At 70.5% G+C, this 26,253-nt stretch overlaps 3 protein-coding genes across 6 annotated transcripts; 2 read left to right on the top strand and 1 right to left on the bottom strand.

The window, feature by feature from the left end:
* Positions 1–5,443: 5,443 nt before the first annotated feature.
* RAD9A (RAD9 checkpoint clamp component A) lies at positions 5,444–7,708 on the top strand. The gene is made up of 11 exons (XM_059825678.1): positions 5,444–5,515; positions 5,600–5,670; positions 5,801–5,935; positions 6,032–6,146; positions 6,226–6,325; positions 6,524–6,633; positions 6,725–6,831; positions 6,919–6,983; positions 7,061–7,162; positions 7,289–7,508; positions 7,581–7,708. Exons 1-11 carry the CDS (start codon positions 5,482–5,484, stop codon positions 7,677–7,679), a joined length of 1,158 nt encoding a protein of 385 aa, XP_059681661.1. The 5' UTR covers positions 5,444–5,481; the 3' UTR covers positions 7,680–7,708.
* A 52-nt stretch (positions 7,709–7,760) lies between these two features.
* PPP1CA (protein phosphatase 1 catalytic subunit alpha) lies at positions 7,761–11,153 on the bottom strand. 4 transcript variants are annotated; one of them, XM_059825679.1, is made up of 8 exons: positions 11,096–11,153; positions 10,244–10,375; positions 9,815–10,045; positions 9,218–9,322; positions 8,850–9,073; positions 8,389–8,523; positions 8,055–8,158; positions 7,761–7,999 (listed from the first exon to the last, which is right to left on the bottom strand). In XM_059825679.1, the coding sequence occupies exons 1-8, from the start codon at positions 11,148–11,150 to the stop codon at positions 7,810–7,812; spliced, it is 1,176 nt and encodes a 391-aa protein (XP_059681662.1). In that variant the 5' UTR covers positions 11,151–11,153; the 3' UTR covers positions 7,761–7,809. The 4 variants fall into 4 exon arrangements, with proteins under 4 accessions (XP_059681662.1, XP_059681663.1, XP_059681664.1 ...); XM_059825680.1 differs by having other exon boundaries at positions 7,964–8,158; positions 11,063–11,153; XM_059825681.1 differs by having other exon boundaries at positions 7,964–8,158.
* Positions 11,154–18,054: 6,901 nt separating this feature from the next.
* CARNS1 (carnosine synthase 1) lies at positions 18,055–24,768 on the top strand. Its single transcript, XM_059826035.1, has 8 exons — positions 18,055–18,280; positions 18,608–18,697; positions 19,083–19,570; positions 20,509–20,689; positions 21,458–21,543; positions 22,704–22,935; positions 23,033–23,304; positions 23,542–24,768. Exons 2-8 carry the CDS (start codon positions 18,625–18,627, stop codon positions 24,766–24,768), a joined length of 2,559 nt encoding a protein of 852 aa, XP_059682018.1. The 5' UTR covers positions 18,055–18,280; positions 18,608–18,624.
* Positions 24,769–26,253: the final 1,485 nt, after the last annotated feature.

Here is a 26,253-nt window from a genome sequence, read left to right as displayed (position 1 = left end):
GGGACGGGACGGGAGCGCGGGGACCCGCAGCGCCGCGGCCGCTGCCCCGCCGGGACGGCCCCGGGGCGGCGGCAGGTGAGCGGCGGGAGCGGGGACGGTGCGGGGCGGGGGGGGGGGGGGGGGGGGGGGTGGAGTGCGGCCGTCGGGGGTCCCGCTGCCGGGTCCCGACCGAGCCGGAGCCCCTCGGGGGGCGGTTGGGGGGGGGGGGGCAGAGGCGGCTCAGCCCCGCGCCCGCCGCACCGGCTGCCGGGGGGGGGACCCCTCCGTGCCGGGGCGGGGGGAAGCTTCCCCGGTGCCCCTGGTCCCGCGGGCTGCCCGCCACGGCCACGCGGGGACGGGGAGCCCGATCCCGTACAAGACCCCCCCCCTCCAGCCCCAGCCCTCCTCCTGCGGGGTGCGAGAGCCAGCAGCCGCCTCCTTCCCAATTAACCCCCCCCTTAGGACGAACCCCAACCCGGCACCCCTGGGGACATCGGCACTGACCCCCGTGTTTCTCCTCACCCACACGGGGTGGGTGCCCGGGGCGAGGGCAGACACCCCCCCCCCCCCACCCCACCAGGGCCAAGCGCGGTGTAAAACCCCGCTGAGCCGCTGCCGGAGCCCCACATCCGCAGCAGCAGGGGAAGGGGGTGATCCCACAGCCAGACACCCCACACCTCGTCCACGAGTGGGTGCTGCCAGGGAGGCGAGCGGCGTATCCCCGCCGCAGGCCGGGGAAGCCGGAGGGGCTCTCTCGGCGGCCAGGGGAACGTCCTCGCCTGCGCTGGCTCCCCCGAAAAAGCTTTGTTTAAAACAAAGGCGCTGGCCGGCCAGCGCAGCTCGGGAGCGCCGGGAAGGGCCGGGAGGTAAAAGACGGATTCGTTTCCACTCCGGCCCCAGCCCTGGCCAGGTCATAGCCCTCCCGGCTCCTTTGCTGCAGCAATCGCCTCCTCCCGGCTTTCTCCGGGGCACGGAGCAGCGGGATGCCTGCTTGGAGCACCCCGAGACAGCCTTCACCCAAATCCACAGGGACCCTTGGTGCCGAACCCACCAAAACTGGGGTTTAGGGACGCCCCGTACAGATAAACCACGCGCTGACGCACACCGCGGCGCTGCCGGGGTGATTTATGGTTGGGAGCCGCAGATTTGGTGGTGAATCCGCGAGGAAGCACTCAACAGACATGCTCCAGGGCAGTGGGGTGGGCTCTGGATCCCCCCGGTTAAGATGGGGGATTCTCCAGCCCGGGCGATGCCGTCGCTCGCTCGCCGCGGGGAAGGCGACGCGGTGAGCCCTGCAGACCGGCAGCGAGCCACGGAGATGAGAAGGCTCCCCAGCGCTCACTCGGGGGGCTGCCGCAGCCCGAGGGTGAGGGTGGGGGCCGTGGAGGTGTTGGTGGGACAAGCCCCCACGCCGGGACAGAGGTACCCGAGCTCTCGTGCCGGGAAAAGCCGGCGAGAGCGGCTCCGTGGAGGGAAGGTGCCTCGGCCAGCTCCCCAGCAGCGTGCCGGAGGGGGTCCCCACCTCCGCCCCTGCCCGCACAGCGTGGGGCCAGCCTCTCCTCTCCGGCTCCCCAGCCGCGGTGGTGCAGGGTATCTGGTTTCCCCCCCTGCCCTGAGCAAACAGCCCCCCGCCAGCAGCGTGGAGCAGTTGGGAAAAGCCGCTTCACGTCCCGGGGGGCTGCAGCGCGGCTGGGGGCTGCGGGAGCGGCTGCCAGCCCCGGGGAGGGGGGGGCCGTCAAGTCCTTGCCTCCCCAAAAGGCAGCGCTGAGGTCGCTCCTGGTGAGTTTTCCAGCTCTGTGGCTGCATGGCTCATGCTGGGCCAACACCTGAGAGAGGAGGAGGAGGAGGAGGAGAGGAGGAGGAGGAGGAGGAGGAGGGTAACGCAGCCAGCGGACGTGGCATGAGCCCCCCAACCCCGCAGCGCTGTGGCGGCCCCCTCAAACAGCCAGCAGCCCAGTGGTGAGCGCAAGACCCCCCACTCTCCTGCTGCCTCCGGCTTCCCCAGCCCACTCTTCCTCTGCCGGAGAGCCCCGTGCCAGCCGGCGGTGCCGAGATGGAGCCCCTGCCCCGGGACAAGGCGGGCACAAGGCACCGGCAGGTCAGACAGCTGGAGAGCCGCAGCCAGGCATCATCATCATCATCCTCCTCCTCCTCCTCCGCAGGCCCTGCCTGCCTGCCCAGCCCGGGGCACCAGCCGGTGACGAAGGCCCCGCGTGGGTGAGGCCCGTGCCCCCCCTCTGCCCTCGGGGACCACGTCACCGGCAGCGCCGTGGGCAGCTGACCTCACCTTCGTCCAGCCCGGGCGACGCGGGTCCCTTCGCCGGCGCCACTGCCGGCCCTGCCTCCCACTGCTGACCTTTGCGGCGGGCAGATCGCCGCCCGCGCCCGCGCCGCAGCCGCGCCACGGCCCCCGCCTGCCCGCTGCCCCTCGCGCTCCTACCTGGCCACCTCCGCGGCCCCCAGCTCTGCATCCAGCGCCATCCGCGACATCCGGGGCTGCACCAGAGCCCTGGGCCCCTGGAAGATGGAGGAGGGAGAGAAGAGGGGCTGCTGAGTGCCCCCAGTGCCAGGACGGACCCAGAAAGCCCCGCAGCGGGGAGGGTTTTAGCCCCAAACCACCCGCAGCCCCTCCGAGCTGTGGGCTGGGGCAGGCAGGGCACTGTCCTGGCTCCTCGGGGGAACCCCTGGGGCACAGCCGGGGGATGTCTCGGGGCACCGAGCAGACGACGGGCTCGGCGGCGGGCACCTGTCCCCTCCTGCCGGGCAGGGAGCAGGAGCCCAGCTGTGGCCGTCTGTCTCCCCGCGCCGCTGGCTGGGCGAGGGCACCGCGCCATGTGCTCGGGACGCTGTGCCGGGAAGGAAGCTGTGGCTCTCGGGGGAGCGGGCAGCCGCCGGCACTGGGAGACGGCCCCGAGCCCGTTGGGCAGGAGGGAGCACCCAGGGATGGCAGGGAAGGTGACAGGGATGAGGGTCTCCAACTCTGGGGGTGTGCTGGGAGAAGCGGAGTGGGGGTGGGCTGAGCGTGGGGGTGCCAGACCCCCGAGAGGGCTGCCAGGCTCCTGCCCCCGGCCCGTATCCAGCCCGGTCCCCAGTGCCTCGTCAGCACTGGCTCAGGGCAGCCAGGGGAAGAGGGAGGGGTGCGCGTGGCTTTGGCCACCGCTGAGGTGTGTGTGTCACGACCGCAGCCAGCTGCGTCCTATCCGCAGCCCCATAAAACACCGAGCCCCGAGGCCAGAGCCCCTCCTGGGGACGTCGGCTCCAGAGGAGCCCGGCTGCTGTTCCAGAGCTGGAACGGACGCTCACACACAATCCCGTCCTCCTCCTGGGAGGAAGGGGCCAGTAGCCAGTGCTCACCCCAGGGGCGGAGGGAGCCAGATCCAGCCGACCCCGGGGGCCCGGACCCCGAGCCCAGGCCAAGGCAGGCCTGGGAGTCCCCCGAGCTCCCCGCCTGCGGTCCGAGCCCAGCCGCACACACGTGGCTTGGCCCGCAGAGCGGCCCCACAAAGGTCGAAAGTTTGCGTACCTGGAGGGGATGCGCTGCCGAGGGGCGTCGGGTCCGAAATCCTGGATGCAGGGCATTCGGAGAAGCGCTGAGCACCAGCAGCACACCTGAGACCGAAAAGAGGAGGAGGAGAGGTTGTGGCTGCGTGCTGGAGGATGGCAGCCGTGGGAGAGGGGCTCTGCGCCCCCCTCCCTGCCTCCCCTCTCAGGTGCCAGCCCCGCTCCGCAGGCCGTGTGCTGGGGCCCCTCGGCTCGGGCTCCGCGGCCATCGAGCCCAGGAGGAGGGACTTGGGCAGCCGCTGATCCTGCCGCCGGCAGGAGCCGGCTGAAGGACCCCGCTGCGAGCGCGAGTCAAGTTCCTCGCAGCCAGATCCCGCGGCCTCCCTCGAGGCCCCAACCTGAGAGCCAGTCGCTCCGGGCTGGCTGCCTGTGTGAGGAAAGCGGTTTGCTGAGCTCCCCCTCACCCAGCCTCCCCGGCAGGACCCCTTACCCTCTTTACCGCTTTCATACTGTCGCCCACCTCAGGCACGGCGCTGGCCTTCCAGGTACAAGCTTCCCGCTTTCCACCGCAGCACAGCCAGCAGCACCTGCGGGACGGAGAGACCGTTAACCACTGCCAACCTGGGTACAGCAGCCCTGCATGCCCGTGTGCCCTCAGCCACTGCCTGGGAGGCAGAGGCCCGCAGGCGCCGGGCAGGGGTCCCCCCAACACCGGGCTCCCTTGTGTGGGCAGCTGCCTGGCTCCGGGGAGCTGCAGCCCTTCCCATGGCCCACGGGTGGGCACCGGGGAGCACCGTGCCCTGGGGGTGCGGGCAAGGGGTTGGCGGCAGCAGCTTGATGGAGGGGGCTGAGCTGACGGGAACGAGAGGAGAGGGTGAGCCTGACGGAGGGCGGCCTGGCCCCGGGTCAGGGGGAGCCAGGCCCGAGGGGCTGCTCGCCAGGGAGAAGGGGGCGGCTGGAGCCCCAGCAGGATGCATCTGAGAGCGGGGGAGTGGGCACGGGGAGGCAGGCTGGGTCCTGTGGAGAGCCATGGAGCAGGCTGGGGCTACCAAAGCCCTCGGGGATGGCACAGGCCCCTCGGAGAGGCCCGGGGACCCCAGCGGATCCTGCCGGGAGAGGCTGGGGCCTGGTGGGCCACAGGCCCCGGGGAGAGCCCAGGGACCACTCACGAGGCCCAGCAAGGGAGCTGGAAGCAGGCGGGCGGCCACGGGGTCAGGAGGAGGGCCTGGCGGCGGGACGAGGGCAGGCTGGGGCCCGGGGCCGGGCCCGGGAGCGCGGCCGGGCCCCAGCGGGGCCCAGGGAGCCGTGCGGAGGGGCGCACACCCGCCGCTCGGCCGTCGAGGCCCCATTGGCTGAGCGGCACGTCACTCCAACGGCCGGCGGCGCCTGCGCCCTGCCGCCCAATAGCGAGCGACGAGGTGGGGGGGGGGGACGGGCCTGCCCGCGCGCGCCGCCGGGCGTCCGGAGGACGGGGAGGGGCCGCCCCCGGTCACGTGAGGCGAAGTCCGGCGCGAGAACGTCGGCTTAAGAACGCCGCCCGGCCGTCACGCGGCGGCGCCGACCAATCGGCGGGCGCTGGAGGCGGGACGGAGGCAGGCTCCCGCCCAATAGGAAGGCGGCGGGCGAGGGCGCCGCGGGAGCGGGGAAGGTGCCGGCGCGGCGGTGAAGCGGGCGGAACCACTGAGGGCTGGATAAGGGGGGGGGGGGGGCGGGGGGCGGGCGAGAGCATTGAGGGGCCGCCGGGGGGGGGAGCGGCACTGCTGAAGAGCTCCGGAGCGGGGTGGGGGGGGCGGAACTGGGCGCGTCCATCGAGGTGGGGGGGGGGGGGAACGACGACGGTGAGGCCACCACCGGACGCAACCACCTGGTGTGGGCGTGGCCTCGGGAGCGGGGGGCGTGGCTGAGGGCGTGGCTTCAACTCGGGGGCGGGGCCCGGGGCAGGCAGGGGGCGAAGCCCCCACGTGCCGTCCCGGTGCCAGTGCCCGGCCCTGACCCCGCGCCATGAAGTGCATCGTCACTGGCGGTAACGTCAAAGGTGAGCGGGGCCGGGGGGGGGTTTGGGGGTGCGGGGGGGGCACGGGGGTGCCCTGCCTCACCCCCCGCTCCTCGCCCCCCCCAGTCCTCGGCCGAGCCGTGCACTCCCTGTCCCGCATCGGGGACGAGCTCTACCTGGAGCCCACCGAGAGCGGGGTACGGGGCACCGGGGCGGGGAACCAGGCTGGGAGCTGGGGGGGGGCCACCTGTGCCCCCCTCCGTCCCCACTTTGGGGGCCAGCGGTGCCAGCACACTCTGTGTCATGCGTGTGTGTGTGTCCCCGCAGCTGTCCCTGCGCACCGTCAACTCCTCGCGCTCAGCCTTCGCCTCCTTCCTCTTCGCGCCACTCTTCTTCCAGCTGTACCAGCCGGGCGGCCCCCAGCCCGACGGAGAGCTCCTCCGATGCAAAGTCCACATGAAGGTGCAGCACCCATTGCCCGGCACCCCCAAAGCTCCCCGTTGCTCCGGGGTGGAGCCGGACAGGGTGACCGTCCCCGTATCCGTCCCCTGCCTGCAGTCCTTCCTGAGCGTCTTCCGCTCGCTGCCCTCGCTGGAGAAGACGGTGGGGAAATGCCTCATCCTGCTCAAACCCCGAGCCAACCGCTTGGTCGTGCAGCTCCACTGCAAATACGGTGAGTGCCGGCGACGGAGACGCGGACACGCACAGGCACCGCCGTCCCGCCTCGCTGAGCCGGTGCCTTCCCTTGCCAGGCGTCACCAAGACCCACAACCTGGCTTTCCAGGAGTGCGAGCGGCTGCAGGCCGTCTTCGACACCCAGCGCTGCGCCAACAGCCTCTGCGCCCCGGCACGGTGAGCTGAGCGGGGCTGGCGGCGGCGCGGGGACACCGGGACGGACTGCGGGTAGAGGCTGGGGTGGCAAAGGGGATGTGGGTGGCACAAAAGGGACACTGGGGTGGCAGTGGGGGGGATGAGGGCGGATGGAAGGAGGGACCCCGGCTGGCCCTGCGGGGTTTGGGGTGCTCAGCCCCCCCCTCCATGTGCACACAGGGTGCTGGCGGAGGCCGTGGTTCACTTCCCCCAGACGCTGGCTGAGGTGACGCTGGGGGCTGGCCCCGGGGGCAAGATCAGCCTCCGAAACTACGTGGAGGAGGAGGCGGGTGAGCCCGGCGGGGCGGGGGTACCCCTTCCCCAACCTTGGGGTGCCGGCACGGCCCCCTGACCCACCTCCTTCCCCCCCCACCCCCCCAGAGCCGAGGAAGACGATGGTGACAGAGCTGTGGCTGGCTGAGGACGAGTTCCAGACGGCGGCCGTGGCCCCGGGCTCCCGCATCACCTTCTGCCTCAAGGAGTTTCGTGTGAGTCCCTGCCTGGGTGCGCCACCCTCCCCCCCCCGACCCCAGGTCACCCCCCCTGGCCCCCCTCAACCTCCCCTTTGTCCCCAGGGGCTGCTGACCTTCGCCGAGGCCTCCAACCTGCCCCTCACCATCCATTACGACGTGCCCGGCAGGTAGGAGCGGGCGCCCCGGCCCCCCTGTGCCAGCCCTGCCCCTGTCCCCCCCCACCTCAGGCCCTCTGTGCCCCTAGGCCGATGGTCTTCACCCTGGATGATGCCGTGCTGGAGGTCCACCTGGTGCTGGCCACCCTCTCGGATCCGGAAAATGACTTGCAGCCCCCCACAACCAACGGGTAAGCGTGGCTTGTGTCACCCTTGGGGAGGGTGACCATCCCAGCCTAACCCTCTGGCTGCCGTCAGTAGGCACCAGAGTGAACGGTCCCCACTCTGCCCCTGCTTCCTTGCTCTCTCCCCAACAGCGTGTCCCACCTGCCCGCCCCATCAGATGACTTCGCCGATGACCTCGAGGCCTACATGATTGCCATGGAAACCAGCACCTACGAGGAGGGTTCAGGGGTGCCCCCCAGCCCCACCTTCCCCCTGCGCACCCCACATCCAGCCAAAAGCGACCCCGAGGAGGAGGAAGAGGAAGAGGAAGAAGAGGAAGGAGCTGTGCCAGGGACCCCCCCTCACAAGAAGGTCTGGGATGGGTGTGCCTGGGGGCAGGAGGACAGGCACAGCCCCTCTCCTGACCCCCACTTCTCCCCACAGTTTCGCTCCCTGTTTTTTGGCTCGGTGCTGACGCCGGGGGGGCCCGGCCCAGCCCCCACCCAGGAGGTGCTGGCAGAGGACAGCGATGGTGACTACTGAGAGCCCCGAGAGCGCAGCAGAGCTGACAGCACCCCACCCCTACGTGACCCCCCCCCCCAACCAGGACGGGCACCGCTCCGACCCAGCATCGGCCCCCAAACACAGGCACCCCCCACGACCCATTACAAGTTTATTCCCAAAAAATCCTCCTGCCCCCCCCACTCCACTGCCATCCCAGGGCTGGGCTCTGGGCTCCCCCCTCGCCCCGGCGGTCCCTGCCCTGGAAGGGGGGGCTGTATTTGGTTCGGTGGAGCGTGGCAAGGGGGGGGGGCAGGATCATACAAATAAAAAACGAGTCGAAAGAAAAGCGACCTGATGCTGAGGGCGGGGGGCCGGGCCCCGGCCGGGGCGGGGAGGTGGCTTGCGGCTCATTTCTTGGCTTTGGCAGAGTTGCGGGGAGGGGTGACGGGGCGGCCCGCGGGGTTCAGCCCGCTGAACTGCCCGTATTTGCCCTTGTTCTTGTCGGCCGGCTTCAAAATCTGAGGGGTGGGGGGGAAAAGGGATGAGGGGAGGGCTGCACGCTGTGCCCCCTCCTGCCTCGAGGGCGGAGGCTCCCCCCAACTCTGTAGGCACCAGGGGCCCCCTCCGCTCTCCTTCCTGCCCCCCTCCCAGCCCTGGATGCACCAGCCCCCCCTCCCTGCAGGAACCGGGGCCCTCCCGCAGCCCCCCCACCTTCCCCCCCCCGCCGCTGGTGCCGCCCGCAGCCCACCTGAAATGAACACATAAGCGTTTCGTCCACGCTCATCATGGCGCCCGCGTTGTCGAACTCTCCGCAGTAGTTGGGCGCCGAAAAAAGGGTGACGAGCTGGCGTTTGGCGAAGAACTCGTAGCCGTCCTCCACCACCTGCGCGGGCATCGGAGCCAGCGCTGAGCCGGGCACCCCGGGGGCAAATACCCACCCCCCCCCGGGGCAAATACCCCCAGGGGTCCTGCCCACACAGTCCCTATGAGCCCCCCAACACCCCCAAGGTCAAACATCCCCTTCTGTGGGCAAATAACCTCCCCAGGAACCCCACCTGTACAGACCCAGGCAGCCCCAAGAGCAAATACTGCCCTCGAGGGGCAAATACTTGGGGTAAAAAGGCCTGCCCCATACCTGATACACACCGGGGACCCAAATCCCCCCACCCCGAGGGGTGCACCGGCCTGTAGTGGGGTGCTCGGTGGTACCTGGTGCGCCCGGCAGATGAGGTCCAGGTCGTGCTTGTGCAGGAACTTCGCCACCACCTCCGCCCCGAAGGTGAAGGAGACGCCGCGGTCGTTCTCGCCCCAGCCCTGCACGTCCTTGTCGGGGTCGGACCAGAGCAGGTCGCAGAGCAGGCCCTGATCCGGCACATCCGTGGGGCGCATGATCCGCCGGATCTGCTCCATCGACTGCAAGTCGGGAGACAGCCCTGCGGGGAGGTGGGGGGGGTGCATCAGGCCGTGCCTCTTCGGCAACACCCCCCATCCCCCCAAAGCATCGGCACAGAGCTCCTGTCCCCCCCTCCAGCCCCCGGCGGCTGCTTCCCCGAAGCTCCGGGCAGGACTGTGCCCACCTCCGTGGCAGCAGAAGATCTTCTCATCCACGATCGCGGCGATGGGCAAACAGTTGAAGCAGTCGGTGAACGTCTTCCAGAGCTTGATGTTGTACCGCCGCTTGCCTGCAAGGCAGTGGGTGTGGGTGCCTAGTGCTGCCCCTTTGGGGGTACAGGAGTGTGTGGGGCTCCCCGTGAGCCCCCACGTACGCTCGTGCCCCCCAGATGAAGCACACAGAGCTGCCCAGAGACCCACCAGCCCCGGCAGAGCGCCGGCTGCATGGGGGAAATGCCATGGGGTGGCACTGCGTCACGCAGGGAGCGTCCTCGGGGTGCACGCTCGTAGAGGTGGTCAGCGGGGGGTCACAGGGGTATGGGGCAGGCGCGGGACACTCAGTATGGACGGTGCTGGGAGCACTGGGGTGGTACAGGTCGGTTGTGGGTACAGGGATGGCACAGGGGTGACAGGGGGACATGGGGGTGGCAGGGGGACTCCCCCTGGTCACAGCAGCGGTAGATGGGGTTGGTGCAGGACAGCACGGGGACACCACCGGTTAAGGGGCGCGCGGGGATGGCAGAGGGGTTGTTGGGGGACGCGGCCGCAGCTCGAGCACTCACACTCGTCGTAGAAGCCATAGATGCGGTTGATGCTGGCGCACTCGTGGTTGCCGCGCAGCAGGAAGAAGTTTTCAGGGTACTTGATCTTGTAGGCGAGCAGCAGGCAGATGGTCTCCAGCGACTGCTTGCCCCGATCCACGTAGTCGCCCAGGAACAGGTAGTTGCTCTCGGGGGGGAAGCCCCCGTACTCAAAAAGCCGCAGCAGGTCGTAGTACTGCCCGTGGATGTCTCCTGGCGGGGGGGACAGGGGGTGCGTGGGACCCCAGCTCCCCACAGCCCCCCCAACGCCACCCCGCAGCTGCCCATCCACCTCCCTGGGGAAGCACAGGGCTGCGCTGGGACCCCCAGCTGGCCCCTGCACCCGTCCCGGGGGCTGGCCCAGCCTGTGCCCGGGGTGCCCGGCTGGAGTGGCAGCGGGTCAGCTCTCACCGCAGATCTTGAGGGGTGCTTCCAGCTCCAGCAGGATGGGCTGGCTGAGAAAGATCTCCCGCGACTTGAGACACAGCCCCCGGATCTCGTTCTCCGTCAGCTGCACGTTCTTCCCCGGCCGCGACCCTTGGACTGGGCCCACCAGAGAGACAGGCGTCAGGGACCCCACCAGCGCCCCACATGCACCCCACGCGCTGGCACTGAGGGACAGGCATTGGCGCCGTGGCACACCCCATGCCCACAGACTGGCAGGAGCGATGGGCACGAGGGATTCGGGGGTGTGTGTGTGTCCCCAGAGAGGGTCCTAGCCTGCCCCAGGATGGGTGGGCATGGATCACCCCCCACCCCAGGGCTCCCCTCTCCTGCCAGAGCCGGGGGCTGTGGCAGGGCCCCCTCAGACCGCTGGGCCTTCAAACCCCCCCACCCCCCAAACCTCCCTGCTGCCTCCCAAGCCTCCCAGCCCCACACCCAGGCCCCATCCCCTGCACAGCCCCCAATATCCAGCCCCCCAACAACAGGCCCAAGACCCCCCCACCTCTCCCTGCCCCCGACACACAGCCCCCAGGCCTGCCCCACATATTCTCCAGGCCCTCCCACCCAGGCTCAGCTCCAGCACCCCCCCCGCTCCGGGGGACAGGCCCGTGCCCCTCGGGGACCCCCCCCCGAGCCACTGCCCCCCCCTCCAACCACCGCGGCCCAAACCGCCCCCGCCGAGCCCGGCCCGGGCCCCCCCCCCGGGGGGTTCAGGCACTGCCTCGGCCTCTTGGGGGGTCCCGAGGCCACCGGGGGGGTCCCGGGGGGTGTTAGGGGTGCCGGGGCCGGGGGGGGCCCGGCGGCGGCGGGGCCGCTCACCCTCCAGGAGGCGGCTGATGATGGAGTCGAGGTTGAGCTTCTCGGTGTCCGCCATGGCCGCCGGACGCTCCCGCCCCGCCCCGCCCCGCCTCGCCCCGCCCCTCGCGCCGCGCGCCCAGCGGGAGCGGCCGGCGGGGGCGGTGGGGTGGGGCGGGCGGGGCCGCTCCCCCTGGCGGCCGGGAGGAATCAGCGCGGCAGCGGGGGTCCCCGGGGACAGCAGGACAGGGGACACGTTTCTCCGGGACACGCACCCCAACCCCGTCATCGGGGGCACAGGGACACCCCATCCCCGGCGCGGGGGCAACGCAGGCACCCCCGTCCGCCGGAGAGCGGCATGGGGACACCCGTGGCACGGGGACACGCCGGGCAGGGGGACACGGGGGACACAGGGGACACGGGGGACACTGGCGGACCCCGGGTACCCCCATCCCGGTCCTCAGGACACAGGGACAGCCTGGGGACAGGGTCGGGGAGGGCAGCCCAGGGGGGAGTGGGGCAGATGGGGTCCCCGGGTCTGGGCTGTGAGGGGGTACGGGGTGAGGGGGGGACAGAGGGGGACAGAGGGGGACAGAGGGGGACACGGTGCCTGGCACCGACCAGGGACTGGTACCCCGCCCCGACGTGCCCCCCCCCCTCCGGGACCGTGGGACCGCCGTTGCGAGCAGCACCGGGCTGTTGCTGGGAGGCTGTTGCCACCCCGGTGTCCCCGGGGGCACCCCGGGCACGGCTCGGGGGGGGCTCTGGGGCCACCCCGGGGGGGTGGCAGGGTGGGGACCGAGCCCCCTTTGTGCCCCCACAGGCCTGGGAGGGAGGGAAGGCGTGCAGGCATCATGCCTGTCCCCCTGTCTGTCCCCCCGCCTGTCCCCCTGTCTGTCCCCCCCCCCGTCCCCCCGCTTGTCGCAGTCACTAATGAGTCCCCAAAGGTGGGGCCCAGGTAAACAGGCAGAGGGGACGGGGACAGACCGCGGGTGGCATCGGCACCGCCACTACCATGGGCTGTGCCATGCGGTTGCCGCGCCACGCTTCACGCGCCCTGCTGCGCTGTGCCACACCGTGCATGGGCACTGCTGTCCCACGCCGTGCTGCACGGGCCACGCGTGCCGTGTGCCGTGTGAAGCCGTGCCACGCCGTGCCACACCATTCCCTACGCGTTCTACGTGCCATGTCATTCCAGTGTGCCATGCCATGTCATGCCACCCCATGCCATTCCCCATGTGCCGTGCCATGCCATTCCCTGTGCGCCATGTCATGTCATGCTGTGCCGTTCTCCATGTGCCATGCTGTGCCATGCCATGCCATTCCCTGCTTGCCATGCCATGCCATTCCCTGCTTGCCATGCCATGCCATTCTCCACATGCCATGCCACGCCATTCCCTGTGTGCCATGCCATGCCATGCCATGCCATCCCATTCCCTGCGTGCCATGCCATGCCATGCTGTCCCATTCTTTGCATGCCGTGCTGTGCCGTGCCATGCCGTGCCATTCCCCGTGTGCCAAGCCATGCCATGCCATTCCCCATGTGCCATGCCACGCCATGCTGTGCCATTCCTTGCGTGCCGTGCCATGCCGTGCCATTCCCTGTGCGCCAAGCCATGTCATGCCGTGCCATTCTCCATGTGCCACGTGTGCCAAGCCATGCCATACCATGCCATTTCCCGTGTGCCACGTGTGCCAAGCCACGCCATGTCCTGCCATTCCCCATGTGCCATGTGTGCCAAGCCATGCCATGCTGTGCCATTCCCCGCGTGCCACGTGTGCCATGCCATGCCATGCCATGCCATTCCCCGTGTGCCATGCCATGCCATGCCATGCCATGCCATTCCCCGTGTGCCACGTGTGCCAAGCCATACCATGCCCTGCCATTCCCCATGTGCCACGTGTGCCGTGCCAAGCCATGCCATGCTGTGCCATTCCCCATGTGCCATGTGTGCCAAGCCATGCCATGCCGTGCCATTCCCTGCGTGCCAAGCCATGCCATGCCATGCCATTCCCCGTGTGCCATGTGTGCCATGCCACGCCATGCCATGCCATTCCCCATGTGTCATGTGTGCCACGCCACGCCATGCCATGCCATTCCCCATGTGTCATGTGTGCCACGCCACGCCATGCCATGCCATTCCCCGCGTGCCATGTGTGCCAAGCCACGCCATGCCATGCCATTCCCCGCGTGCCATGTGTGCCAAGCCACGCCATGCCATGCCATTTCCCGTGTGCCACGTGTGCCAAGCCACGCCATGCCGTGCCATTCCCCGCGTGCCAAGCCATGCCATGCCCCATGTGCCACATGTGCCGTGCCAAGCCACGCCATGCCATGCCATTCCCCGTGTGCCATGTGTGCCACGCCACGCCATGCCGTGCCATTCCCCGCGTGCCAAGCCATGCCATGCCCCATGTGCCACGTGTGCCGTGCCAAGCCACGCCATGCCATGCCATTCCCCGCGTGCCAAGCCATGCCATGCCCCATGTGCCACATGTGCCGTGCCAAGCCACGCCATGCCATGCCATTCCCCGTGTGCCATGTGTGCCACGCCACGCCATGCCGTGCCATTCCCCGCGTGCCAAGCCATGCCATGCCCCATGTGCCACGTGTGCCGTGCCAAGCCACGCCATGCCATGCCATTCCCCGCGTGCCAAGCCATGCCATGCCCCATGTGCCACATGTGCCGTGCCAAGCCACGCCATGCCATGCCATTCCCCGCGTGCCGTGCCATGCCGGGCGGTCGGGAATAGCTCCGGGGGGGTGGCAGCAGCCCGGCCCCAGCCCTGACATTTCTGCTCCGCGGTGTCAGTTTTACAGCCGGCCCCGGGTGACCCCGCCGGGCTGTCCCCGTCCCCGTCCCCGTCCCTGTCCCCGTCCCCGTCCCCTGTCCCCCGCGGTGCCCGCCCCGCCCCCCCCCGGCTCCCCGCTGCCCCCTTGTCCCGGCACCCCGCTCCCCCCACCCCGAGACCCCGCACCCTGCGCACCCCCCCCACCCTACCCCCGTGTCCCCCCGGGTCCCCCCCCCGCCCCGGTCCCGCCCCGCCCCTCCCCGGGGCCGCCCCGCCCGGGCAGGAGGCGCCGCCGCCACCACCGGGACCGGAGCGGGCACAGCCGGACAGACCGACTGCCACTGTCACTGTCACTGTCACCGCCACCGCCGGTGGGTGCTGGCGCGGGTGGGAGCGTGGGGGCTCGGGGGGGCGTGTATGCATGAGTGGGGGTGCTTATTTCGGGGGGGGGTGCGGTGCTCGTGCACGCACCGGGGGGTGCGGGAGCGTGGGGGGGGTGTGCACACGGACACGCGTGTGCAGCGGGACTGAGTGCGTGTGTGCACGCCTGCGGGTGGGTGTGCATGTGTGTGCACACGCATGTCTGCACGTCTGCGTGTCTGTGTGTCTGTGCACGCGTGTGTGTGCATGTTTGCGCCTGGGTGCACGCGTGTGGGGGCACGTCTGCGTGTGTGCATGTGTACGTGTGCGTGTCTGCATGTGTACGTGTGCGTGTCTGCATGTGTACGTGTGCGTGCGCACACGCATGTGCGTGGGCATGTTTCTGTCTGGGTGCATGTGTGCACGCATGTGTGGGTGCGTGTCTCTGTGTCCGCGTGTGCACACGCATGTGTGTGTGCCTGTGCATGTTCTGCCCGGGTGCACGCGTGCACACGTGTGCACGGAGCAGCGTGGCAGCGCAGGCCTGCAGAGCGGGGGGCACCACGCGCCCCGGCTTCGTGGGGCGGTTGCGGCCGTGGGGTGTGTGCCGGGGCGGGTGTACGGGCGGCGGCTCTGCCAGGTGTAGCTGGGTGGCTGTGGGTGGCAGGGTGCAGGTGACAGGGGTGGCTGTGGGTGGCAGGGTGCAGGTGACAGGGGTGGCTGTGGGTGGCAGGGTGCGGGTGACAGGGTGGCTGTGGGTGGCAGGGTGTGGGTGACAGGGGTGGCTGTGGGTGGCAGGGTGCAGGTGACAGGGGTGGCTTTGGGTGGCAGGGTGCGGGTGACGGGGTGGCTGTGGGTGGCAGGGTACGGGTGACAGGGGTGGCTGTGGGTGGCAGGGTGCGGGTGACGGGGTGGCTGTGGGTGGCGGGGTGTGGGTGACAGGGGTGGCTTTGGGTGGCAGGGTGCAGGTGACAGGGGTGGCTGTGGGTGGCAGGGTGCGGGTGACAGGGTGGCTGTGGGTGGCAGGGTGCGGGTGACAGGGGTGGCTGTGGGTGGCAGGGTGCGGGTGACAGGGTGGCTGTGGGTGGCAGGGTGTGGGTGACAGGGGTGGCTGTGGGTGGCAGGGTGCGGGTGACAGGGGTGGCTGTAGGTGGCAGGGTGCAGGTGACAGGGGTGGCTCTGGGTGGCAGGGTGCAGGTGACAGAGGTGGCTGTGGGTGGCAGGGTGCAGGTGACAGGGGTGGCTCTGGGTGGCAGGGTGCAGGTGACAGGGGTGGCTGTGGGTGGCAGGGTGCGGGTGACAGAGGTGGCTTTGGGTGGCAGGGTGCAGGTGACAGGGGTGGCTGTGGGTGGCAGGGTGCAGGTGACAGAGGTGGCTGTGGGTGGCAGGGTGCGGGTGACAGAGGTGGCTGTGGGTGGCAGGGTGTGCGTGACAGGGTGTGCAGGGCTCTGCGGCATGGTGGCCGTGCTGGTGGCTCTGTGCCTGCCGGTGACGGTGACAGTGACGCCGTGGGCAGCTGGAGCTAAGCCGGGGGACGTGCGGCCTGGCAGCTCCACCATGCTGGGGAGAGGGGGACGGGGGGGCCGTGCCCAGCCCGGCCAGCTTGGGGACAGGGGGACAGGGACACCCCGGCACGCTGAGCCGCTGCCCCAGGTTCAGCTGCGGTAGCATGTCCCCATGGCCTCCCTGCTGTCCCTTGCTGTCCCCTGGGACAGGGACAGGGGTGCAAGCCCAGCTCAGGGCAAGGGTGCCAGCGCCTGGCGCGAGGTGCCCGTGCCCCCCCGGCCGCGGAGGGGACAATGGGGCTCTGTGCCACCCGCCGTGCCCGCCGCCTAATCCGGGGCACGGGGCTGGGGGACGGGCACCCTGGGGTGGCGCGGGGGGGTTTAAAGGCCAGAGCCGAACAGTGTCCCCTGTGCCAGGCGTCCCCGAGCCCTCGTCCCCGGTGTGCTCTCAGACCACGGCTCCCACCCCAAGGTACCCCGGGCGGGTTGGGGGGACACAGCTGTCCCAGCTTGGGGACCACAGGGCCATCCACCAGCCAGGCACGGAGGGGGCACAGGGCAGTCCCCAGGCTGGGAGGGGGGACACGGACCCTCAGGGACCCCTGTGGCTGCCTCATGTCTGGGTCTTGGGGGGGTCTTTGTGCTGGCAGATGCTCTCCGGTGAGCAGGGGACCGAGCCATGTGTCCCCTGTCCCTGGGTCCCAGCCATGCCATGGGGACACCCTCCCCGTGGCCCCTGGGGTGCCGTCCCCCCGCAAAGCTATAGGGGCTGGGGGAGCCTGGGTGGGTGGCTGCAAGCGGGCACCGCTCAGCTCCGTGCCTCAGTTTCCCTCCACGCCCAGCTCTGCCAGGGAGCTGGGGAGCTGGGGCACCCCACAGCAGGGTGGGGCGGAGGGGGTGGGCATGGAGGCCCCGGATACCTGGGTCCGTGCCCCCAGGGCACCTTGGCACCCCGGACCAGGGGTTGCCCCCGGCTGTGCTGAGCCAGCGTGGGATTACGCTAATCCCTGCTCCGGCTCAGCCGGAGCTGCCGGGGTCACCGGGGCTGGCACCAAGGGGACAACCTGGGGTCACCAGGGCTGGCACCAAGGGGACAACCTGGGGTCACCGGGGCTGGCAGTGAGGGGTGCCCCAGGAAGGATGCCTGGCCCTGGTGGGTGCTGCAGAAGGGGTGCCCTGGGCACTGTGGGGCTGGGGAGGGGGGTTCCCCGGTGCTGGGTGGGGGTGGCCGGGGGGTGGCATGTCCCCGAGGAGCCCCGCTGACTCTGCCCGTCCGTCTCTTGCAGCCCCTCAGTCACCAGGATGGTGAGTGGCCCCCGGGTTGGGGGGGTCCGGGCAGAGGTGGGTGCCCCATCCCAGCGGGGCACGACCCCAGTGAGCCCCGGCGGTGCCCGGCACTGCCGTGGGGAAGCGGGCAGCGTGGCGCGCTGTGCCCACCCGCCGCGTGACCCCGTGGGGACAAGGGGACGCTTTGTCCGGGAGTTGGCGGCCCCGGCGGCTGGCACTGCCCCGTGTCCCCGAGGCGGCAGCTCTGCGCCCGGCACCCGCAGCCCCCCAGCACCCTGACGCCCGACCCACGCATGGGCAGCAGCACCCCGTGCCCCTCTGGCCCGTGCCAGCCCCTTACCCCCATGGCTGCCCCGGGGCTGCTCCCTACCCCACGGCTGCCCCATCTCCCCCATGCCAACCCCTCACCCCCGTGTCTGCCCCATGCCAGCCACCTACCTCCATGCCCACCCAGTGTCTGCCCCAATGCCAGCCCCGTGCCAGCCCCTTAGCCCCATGCCAGCCCCATGCCAGCCCCTTAGCCCCATACCAGCCCCTTAGCCCCATGCCAGCCCCATGCCAGTCCTAGGCCAGCCCCTTAGCCCCATGCCAGCCCCTTAGCCCCATGCCATCCCCGTGCCAGCCCCGTGCCAGTTCCTTAGCCCCATACCAGCCCCTTAGCCCCATGCCAACCCCTTAGCCCCATGCCAGCCCCATGCCAGTCCCTTAGCCCCATGCCAACCCCGTGGCATCCCTGTGCCAGCCCCTTAGCCCCATGCCAGACCCATGCCAGTCCCTTAGCCCCATGTCAGCCCCATGCCAGTCCCTTAGCCCCATGTCAGCCCTATGCCAGCTCCTTCACCCCGTACCAGTCCCTTAGCCCCATGCCAGCCCCATGCCAGTCCCATGCCAGTCCCTTAGCCCCATGCCGCCCCATGCCAGCCCCTTAGCCCCATGTCAGCCCTATGCCAGCTCCTTCACCCCGTACCAGTCCCTTAGCCCCATGCCAGCCCCGTGCCAGCCCCGTGCCAGCCCCATCTCTGCCTCCCGCAGCTCTCCGTGGACCAGACGAGCGTGGAGCAGGCACCGAGCCCAAAGGAGCAGCAGTGGGCAGGGCCGGAGGCGCTGTGCCCGGGCTGGCTGGAGGACGAGGCCCCCGATGGCGAGGTGCCCGAGGATGGCGGGGACCCCGACTCTGCCACCCACGCCTACGAGCTGCTCCAGAGTGCCCTGCGCCAGGAGGGGCTGCCCCACACGCTGGATCGCTCCGCAGAGCCCCGCACGGGTGGGGGGCACGGGGGGCATGGGGGGGGCTGGGGTGGGTGGGCATGGGACTCAGGGGGCTGGGGACACGGGGGTGGCAGGGTCTGGGATGGCAAAGGGGGCACGGTGCCAGGCTGGGGACACGGGGGTGGCAGGGACAAGGGTGGTGATGGGGGCACGGTGCCAGGCTGGGGACACGGGGGTGGCAGGGACAAGGGTGGTGATGGGGGCACGGTGCCAGGCTGGGGACACGGGGGTGGCAGGGGGCTCACAGCAGGGCAGGGGTGCCAGGGACAGGGTGGCAATGGGGTCCCTGTCCTGGGGCTGTTAACTCTTGCCTTGCTGGCAGGATTTGGCCCACTGGACATGACCGTTTGCATCCTGGGCTCCCCCACCGCCTTCCTGCCCGTCCTGCTGGAGGGTGGCACCCGCTGCCCAGGTGGGTACGCCCTCCTCGTCCCTGCCCCATATGAGACACCCGTGAACCCACAGCGGGTGCTCCCCACATCCCACCTGGCTGCTCCAACCCCAGGTCAAGGCGTTCCCCACTCCTGCCTGTGCCTGCGTGACCGGGACTGGGAGGGAAACTGAGGCAGGGGATGAGGCTGGCACCAGCCCCCTTGTGCCCCACATCTGCAGCCCCATTAACCCCAGTATACACCAGTGCCGGCAGCAAATGCCACCCCAGGGCGATGGGGCAGCCACAGCATCACTCTCCCTGCGCTCCCTCCCTGGGTGGGTGCCTCCTTTGCCCCCCACCCGGGGGGGGGTCTCGGGGCAGGGGACTGGGGACAGCCACTGCCCGCACCCCTGCCTGCCCACAGGTGCCATGGTGCTGTGCCTGTCGCCCGCCTGGGCCAGCCGGGTGCCCTCGGAGACATCCCCGGGTGCCTGGTCCCTGCTGCTCTCCCGGGGGATCTCCTTCGAGGCGGGGGGCCATAGCACCCTGGAGACCTTCGCGCCCCCCCGCCGAGCCAACTACGTGACGGGCACCTTCACGGCGGGGGGGCCCGAAGGCAGCTGGGTGGGCGAGCTGGCCCGCGACCTCGACTGCCCCACGGGGGGCTCGGTCCCGCTCGCCCACCGGCTTGAGGACCCACTGGTCACCCGTTGGGTGCTGGCAGCCCGTGCCAGCCTGCCCGTGCCACCCACCCTGGCCTTCATCCTGGGGTCACGGGGGGACCTGCCCGAGGACCCGGTGGCCCCTGGGGTGAGGCTGGTGCGGCTGGAGGACCCCCAGGGCCAGGAGAGCCTGGTGCAGGAGGAGGTGGATGCCTTCCTGGGGGGCACCGCCATGGAACCCTACAGCCAGGTGGGCACGGGGGCATGGCGGGGCATGGGGGGCACCCGTGGGGCACGGCGGGGGTGTAGGGGTCAGGGTCATGGGCACGGTAGGGCGTGCAGGGGCACCCGTGGGGCACGGCGGGGTGAGCAGGGGCACCCATGGGGCACGGTGGGGTGAGCAGGGGCACCCATGGGGCACGGCGGGGTGAGCAGGGGCACCCGTGGGGCACGGCGGGGGTGTAGGGGTCAGGGTCATGGGCACGGTAGGGCGTGCAGGGGCACCCATAGGGCACGGCGGGGTGAGCAGGGGCACCCGTGGGGCACGGCGGGGGTGTAGGGGTCAGGGTCATGGGCACGGTAGGGCGTGCAGGGGCACCCGTGGGGCACGGCGGGGTGAGCAGGGGCACCCATGGGGCACGGTGGGGTGAGCAGGGGCACCCATGGGGCACGGCGGGGGTGTAGGGGTCAGGGTCATGGGCACGGTAGGGCGTGCAGGGGCACCCATAGGGCACGGCGGGGTGAGCAGGGGCACCCATGGGGCACAGCGGGGGTGTAGGGGTCAGGGTCATGGGCATGGCAGGGCGTGCAGGGGCACCCATGGGGCACGGCGGGGTGAGCAGGGGCACCCATGGGGCATGGCGGGGTGAGCAGGGGCACCCGTGGGGCACAGCGGGGGTGTAGGGGTCAGGGTCATGGGCACGGTAGGGCGTGCAGGGGCACCCATGGGGCACGGTGGGGTGAGCAGGGGCACCCGTGGGGCACAAGGGCGTGGGTCACCCGTGGGGCATGTCGGGGCATTGGGGGGCACCTGTGGGTCACACACCAGTGGGGTGTCACCAGTGACAACTGTACCCAGGCGGTGGGGTGGGTGGCTGTTGGGGTGGTGGTGGCACCAGGTGGCACAGGGTGGCACGGGGTGGCACGGTGGCACGTGTAGGTGGTGGGGTGACACGGGGGTGTGTGCAGGTGGTGGTGCGGCAGGCGGGGTGGCGGTGGCGTGGGACGGGCGCCCGCAGCACCCACGGGAAGGAGGAGGGGGCGGCGGTGGCGCAGGCGGTGGGTGCCCGGCTCCGCGGGCTGCGGGAGGAGGACAGCGTCTTGCTGGAGGCCCTGGTGCCCACCGCCCGCCTGCCCGTGCCCCCCCCACGTAAGGCCCCCGCCCTCGGACGCCCACCACCCTGGGGTGGGAGGGAAGGGCTCCCCGGGGTCCCCGGGGTCCCCGGGGTCCCTGCGGCTGTGCCGGCCACGTGTCCGTCCCCTGGGGTGGGTGGGTAGGTGGCCATCGCGGCGACCAAAATCCTCTGGGCTCCTGGGGTAGGGCATGAAGGTGGCCACCCTGGACCCCCAGAGTTCCCTGGGGTGGGGGAGAAGGTCACCCTGGACCCCCATGGTCCCCTGGGGTGGGGAGGAAGGTGGCCACCCTGGACCCCCATGGTCCCCTGGGGTGGGGGAGAAGGTCACCCTGGACCCCCATGGTCCCCTGGGGTGGGGAGGAAGGTGGCCACCCTGGACCCCCATGGTCCCCTGGGGTGGGGAGGAAGGTGGCCACCCTGGACCCCCATGGTCCCCTGGGGTGGGGGAGAAGGTGCCCACCCTGGACCCCCACAGTGCCCTGGGGTGGGGGAGAAGGTGACCACCCTGGACCCCCGGGGTGTGTGTGGAGGGGAAGGTGACCACTGTGGTCCCCCGTGGTCCCCTGGGGCAGGGCAGGGTGGTGGAGTGACCACCTTCAGCCCCATACAGTCCCGTGGGGCTGGGGGTGACGGTGACCATGCTGGACCCCGCAGAACCCTGGGGCTGGGGTTGGCCAGGGCCACCGCGGTGCCACGTGGGGTCCCAGAAGCCCACGGGGGGGTCGGGCAGGGACCCCCGTCCCCGGGCGGCAGCCGTGCCTGCCCTGTCCCTCGCCCCCCAGGCAGCCCAGCCCCGCGGCTGCCCGTGGCCCTGCGCATCTGCACCCTCGTCTGCAGGTCCTGGGGGGACCGGCCCCAGCTCTGCCAGGTACGGCCCCGCCCGCCCCAGGCTCCTCCCCTTCGGGTGGGTGGGGTGGGGTGGGCGTGGCCATGGGCATCCCCACCCATGGGTGGGGTGCAGCCATGTGTGTCCCACCTGGCTATGGGGTGGTGGCACATGTCCCCATGTCATGGTAGCCCTGTGTCCCCATGTCATGGTAGCCCTGTGTGTCCTCAGGCTATGGTGGCTGTCTGTGTCCTCATGTCCTGGTGGCCCTGCGTGTCCCCAGGCTATAGTGGCCGTCCATGTCCCCATGTCCTGGTAGCCCTGCGTGTCCTCACATCATGGTGGCCGTCCACATCCCCATGTCCTGCTGGCCCTGCGTGTCCCCAGGCTATAGTGGCCATCCATGTCCCCATGTCCTGGTGGCCCTGTGTGTCCCCAGGCTATAGTGGCCGTCCACATCCCTATGTCCTGGTGGCCCTGTGTGTCCCCACATCATGGTGGCCATCCATGTCCCCATGTCCTGGTGGCCCTGTTTGTCCCCAGGCTATGGTGGCTGTCCACATCCCCATGTCCTGGTGGCCCTGTGTGTACCCAGGCTATGGTGGCCGTCCACGTCCCCATGTCCTGGTGGCCCTCTGTGTCCCCAGGCTATAGTGGCCATCCATGTCCCCATGTCCTGGTGGCCCTGTGTGTCCCCAGGCTATGGCGGTGACCCATGTCCCCAGGCTATGTCATGGCTGCCCATGTCCCCATGCCCCAGGTCACTGTGTCCCCAGTCTACAGGGTGGCAGCCCATGTCCCCAGGCTATGGTGGCTGTCCACATCCCCATGTCCTGGTGGCCCTGTGTGTCCCCAGGCTATGGTGGCTGCCTGTGTCCTCATGTCCTGGTGGCCCTCTGTGTCCCCAGGCTATGGTGGCCGTCCACATCCCCATGTCCTGGTGGCCCTGTGTGTCCCCAGGCTATGGTGGTGACCCATGTCCCCAGGCTATGTCATGGCTGCCCATGTCCCCATGCCCCAGGTCACTGTGTCCCCAGTCTACAGGGTGGCAGCCCATGTCCCCAGGCTATGGTGGCCGTCCGCATCCCCATGCCCTGGTGGCAGTCCATGTCCCCATGCCTCGGGTCAGTGTGTCTCCCCATGTCCCCAGGCAACAGGGTGGCAGCTGGTGTCCCCATACCTGTGTCGGCGTGTCCCCGCAGGTGGCGTGCGGCGTGGGGCGCGCGGAGGCGCCGGTGCGGCACGGGGCGGCGCTGCCCCAGGGCCTGGACTCCAGCCTGCAGCACTGGGGGGTGGTGGCCCCCGGCCAGCGGCAGGCCCTGGCCACGCGGCTGCGGGGGGCCGCCGAGGCCGCCATGGCCGCCCTCCTGGCCGCCGAGGCCGAGCTGACCCCCCAGCAGCGCGGCGGCGCCCGCGCCCGCACCGACCTCCTGGGTGAGCGTGGAGCGGGGAGGCAGCGACGGTCCCTGGGGGCCACCCCGCAGGGGTGGCACTGCCCTCGCGGTGCTGAGCACGGTGTCCCCGACCCCAGGCGTGGACTTCTTGCTGGCGTGCGTGGATGACGCCCTGGAGCTGGTGGCCTTGTCCACCAACAGCCAGCGGTGCCTGGAGACCTGCCTGCTGGCCGAAGCCATGGGGCGCGCCGTGGGGGAGCCCCCCGGCGACCTGCCCCGGCTGCTGGCCGAGGCCCTGCTGCACCGGGCGCAGTGTCACCTGGTCGAGGGCAAGGACATCCTGCTCATCGGGGCCGGCGGCGTCAGCAAGAGCTTCGTTTGGGAGGCGGCCCGCGACTACGGCCTGAGGGTGAGGGGGGCTGGGGTGCTGGCTGGTGGGCGCTGCCATCAGTAGGTTTCAGAGTGAACACTAGGTGCCACCCCATACCGGTTGCACCGTAGCAGTGCCCATGCCTCGGGTGGTCCCTCTGCTCAGCTCACTGTCCCAGTTGGTGGGGAGGGTGACAGCCGCGGTGCCGGGGCTGGGCACCTCATGTCCTGTCATGTCCCTCCCCTCGGCCACGGTGACACCTCTCTGGGGACGCAGATCCACCTGGTGGAGTCGGACCCGGACCACTTTGCAGCGGGGCTGGTGCAGACCTTCCTGCCCTACGACAGCCGGGAGCACCGGCGGGACGAGGAGCACGCGGAGCGGGTGACGGAGCTGGTCCGTGCCCGGGGGCTGCAGCCCCACGCCTGCCTCTCCTACTGGGATGACTGCGTGGTACTGGCAGCACTGGTGTGCCAGCGCCTGGGGCTCCGCGGCAGCCCGCCCGCCGCCGTCCGCGTGGCCAAGCAGAAGAGCCGGACCCACCAGCACCTGCAGCGGTGCCGCCGGGGCCGCCCGCCGCCCGCCGCCTTCGCCGTGCCCTGCCGCCGGCTGCAGAGCCACGGGGACGTGGAACGGGCGGCCGGCGCCGTGCCCTTCCCCGCCGTGGCCAAACTGGAGTTCGGGGCGGGCGGCGTGGGCGTACGGTTGGTGGAAAGCGCCGGGCAGTGCCACGCTCACGCCGCCCGGCTCTGGCGTGACCTGCGGGATGACGCCGATCACCCGGGCATCGGGCTGGGTTGGGGCAACGCCATGCTGCTGATGGAGTACGTGCCGGGCACCGAGCACGACGTTGACTTGGTGGTCTTCGAGGGGCGGCTGCTGGGCGCTTGGGTGTCCGACAACGGCCCCACGCGTCTGCCCGCCTTCCTGGAGACGGCTGCCTGCCTGCCCTCCTGCCTGCCCGCCGACCGGCAGGCGCAGCTGGTGCGGGCAGCCCTGCAGTGCTGCCTGGCCTGCGGCTTGCGGGACGGCGTCTTCAACGTGGAGCTGAAGTTGGCTCCGGGCGGCCCCCGGCTGCTGGAGATCAACCCCCGCATGGGGGGCTTCTACCTGCGCGACTGGATCCGGGAGGTCTACGGTCCCGACCTGCTGCTGGCGGCCGTGCTGGTGGCCATGGGGCTACCGCCGGTGCTGCCCGCTCGCCCTACGCCCCGTGCCCACCTGGCCGGCGTGATGTGCCTGGGCTCGGAGCACGGGTCGGCCCTGGGGGGCGGCGGGGGGCTGGCGGCTTTGCGGGGGCTGCAGAGTCGCGGCCTCGTCCGCCTCAACCGCCTCTTCGAGGAGACGGCGGGGGCCGGCGAGTACGAGGAGCCCTGCCTGAGCGTGGCCTGCGGCGGGGCCACGCGGGCGGACGCCTGCCTGCGCCTGCTGGGGCTCTGCCAGGCGTTGGGCATCGATTCGCCCCGTTACCCCGTCGAGCATTTCCTCTCCCACTTCAAATAGCCCCGGGCAGGCAGCGGGGCTGGCGGGGGCACGGGGCGGGGGGCACGGGCACTCACCCGCTGCCCTGGTACCCCCTCCCGCCACCCCGCCGCCCCCGGCCCCCAGCACCCTGGCATCCCCACCCGGCCCCCAGCACCCCATCACCTGGCATTCCCGCCTGGCACGCCGACCCATGGCATCCCCCTGCTCCCCTGGACCCCCAGCCCCTGCCCTGGCACCCCAGCCCCTGGCATCCCCCCCATCCTGGCACCCCAGCCCCTGGCATCCCCCCCGGCACGCCGACCCATGGCATCCCCCTGCTCTCCTGGCACCCCATCCCCTGCCATCCCCCCCATCCTGGCACCCCAGCCCCTGGCATCCCACCGGCACACCGACCCATGGCATCCCCCTGCTCCCCTGGCACCCCATACCCTGCCCTGGCACCCCAGCCCCTGGCATCCCCCCTGGCACGCTGACCCATGGCACCCCCCTGCCCCCCTGGCACCCCATCCCCTGGCATCCCCCCAGCACACCGACCCATGGCATCCCCCTGCTCCCCTGGCACCCCATACCCTGGCATCCCCCCCATTACCCTCGCACCCCATCTCCCTGCCCTGGCACCCCATCCCTTGGCTCCCCCAAGCCCTGCTCCAGCACCCCCAAACCTTGCCCCTGGCATCCCCTGTCCCCGCAGCGGCGGGGTCCAGTGCCCGTCCCATGCCAGGGGACACACAGGTGACACCGACCCCGGGCCCACCCTGTGCCATCCCCAGGGCAGGGGGCAGAACGGGTCCCCCGTTAACGAACCTTTGCTAATGGGGGGGGGGGCTGAGAGCAGCCCGCTCCCCCGAGGCACCCAGACCACCTCACCAGAGCAGCGGGTGCAGCCTGGGGTGTGCCAGCACCCACCGGCATGGGGAGACCCTACAATAACAAACCAGCTTGGGGAGACCCTACAATAACAAACCAGCATGGGGAGACCCTGCGAGAAGAGACCGGTGTCAGGGAGACCCTACAATAACAAACCAGCTTGGGGAGACCCTACAATAACAAACCAGCATGGGGAGACCCTACAATAACAAACCAGCTTGGGGAGACCCTACAATAACAAACCAGCATGGGGAGACCCTGCGAGAAGAGACCGGTGTCAGGGAGACCCTACAATAACGAACCAGCATGGGGAGACCCTACAATAACAAACCAGCTTGGGGAGACCCTGTGAGAAGAGACCGGTGTCAGGGAGACCCTACAATAACAAACCAGCTTGGGGAGACCCTGTGAGCAGAGACCGGTGTCAGGGAGACCCTACAATAACAAACCAGCATGGGGAGACCCTACAATAACAAACCAGCTTGGGGAGACCCTGTGAGAAGAGACGGGTGTCAGGGAGACCCTACAATAACAAACCAGCTTGGGGAGACCCTGTGAGAAGAGACCGGTGTCAGGGAGACCCTACGATAACAAACCAGCTTGGGGAGACCCTGCGAGAAGAGACGGGTGTCAGGG

The sequence above is a fragment of the Gavia stellata genome, chromosome 17 (genome assembly GCF_030936135.1).
Source record: "Gavia stellata isolate bGavSte3 chromosome 17, bGavSte3.hap2, whole genome shotgun sequence".
Taxonomy (NCBI): domain Eukaryota; kingdom Metazoa; phylum Chordata; class Aves; order Gaviiformes; family Gaviidae; genus Gavia; species Gavia stellata.
This window is presented reverse-complemented; position numbering and strand designations above follow the sequence as displayed.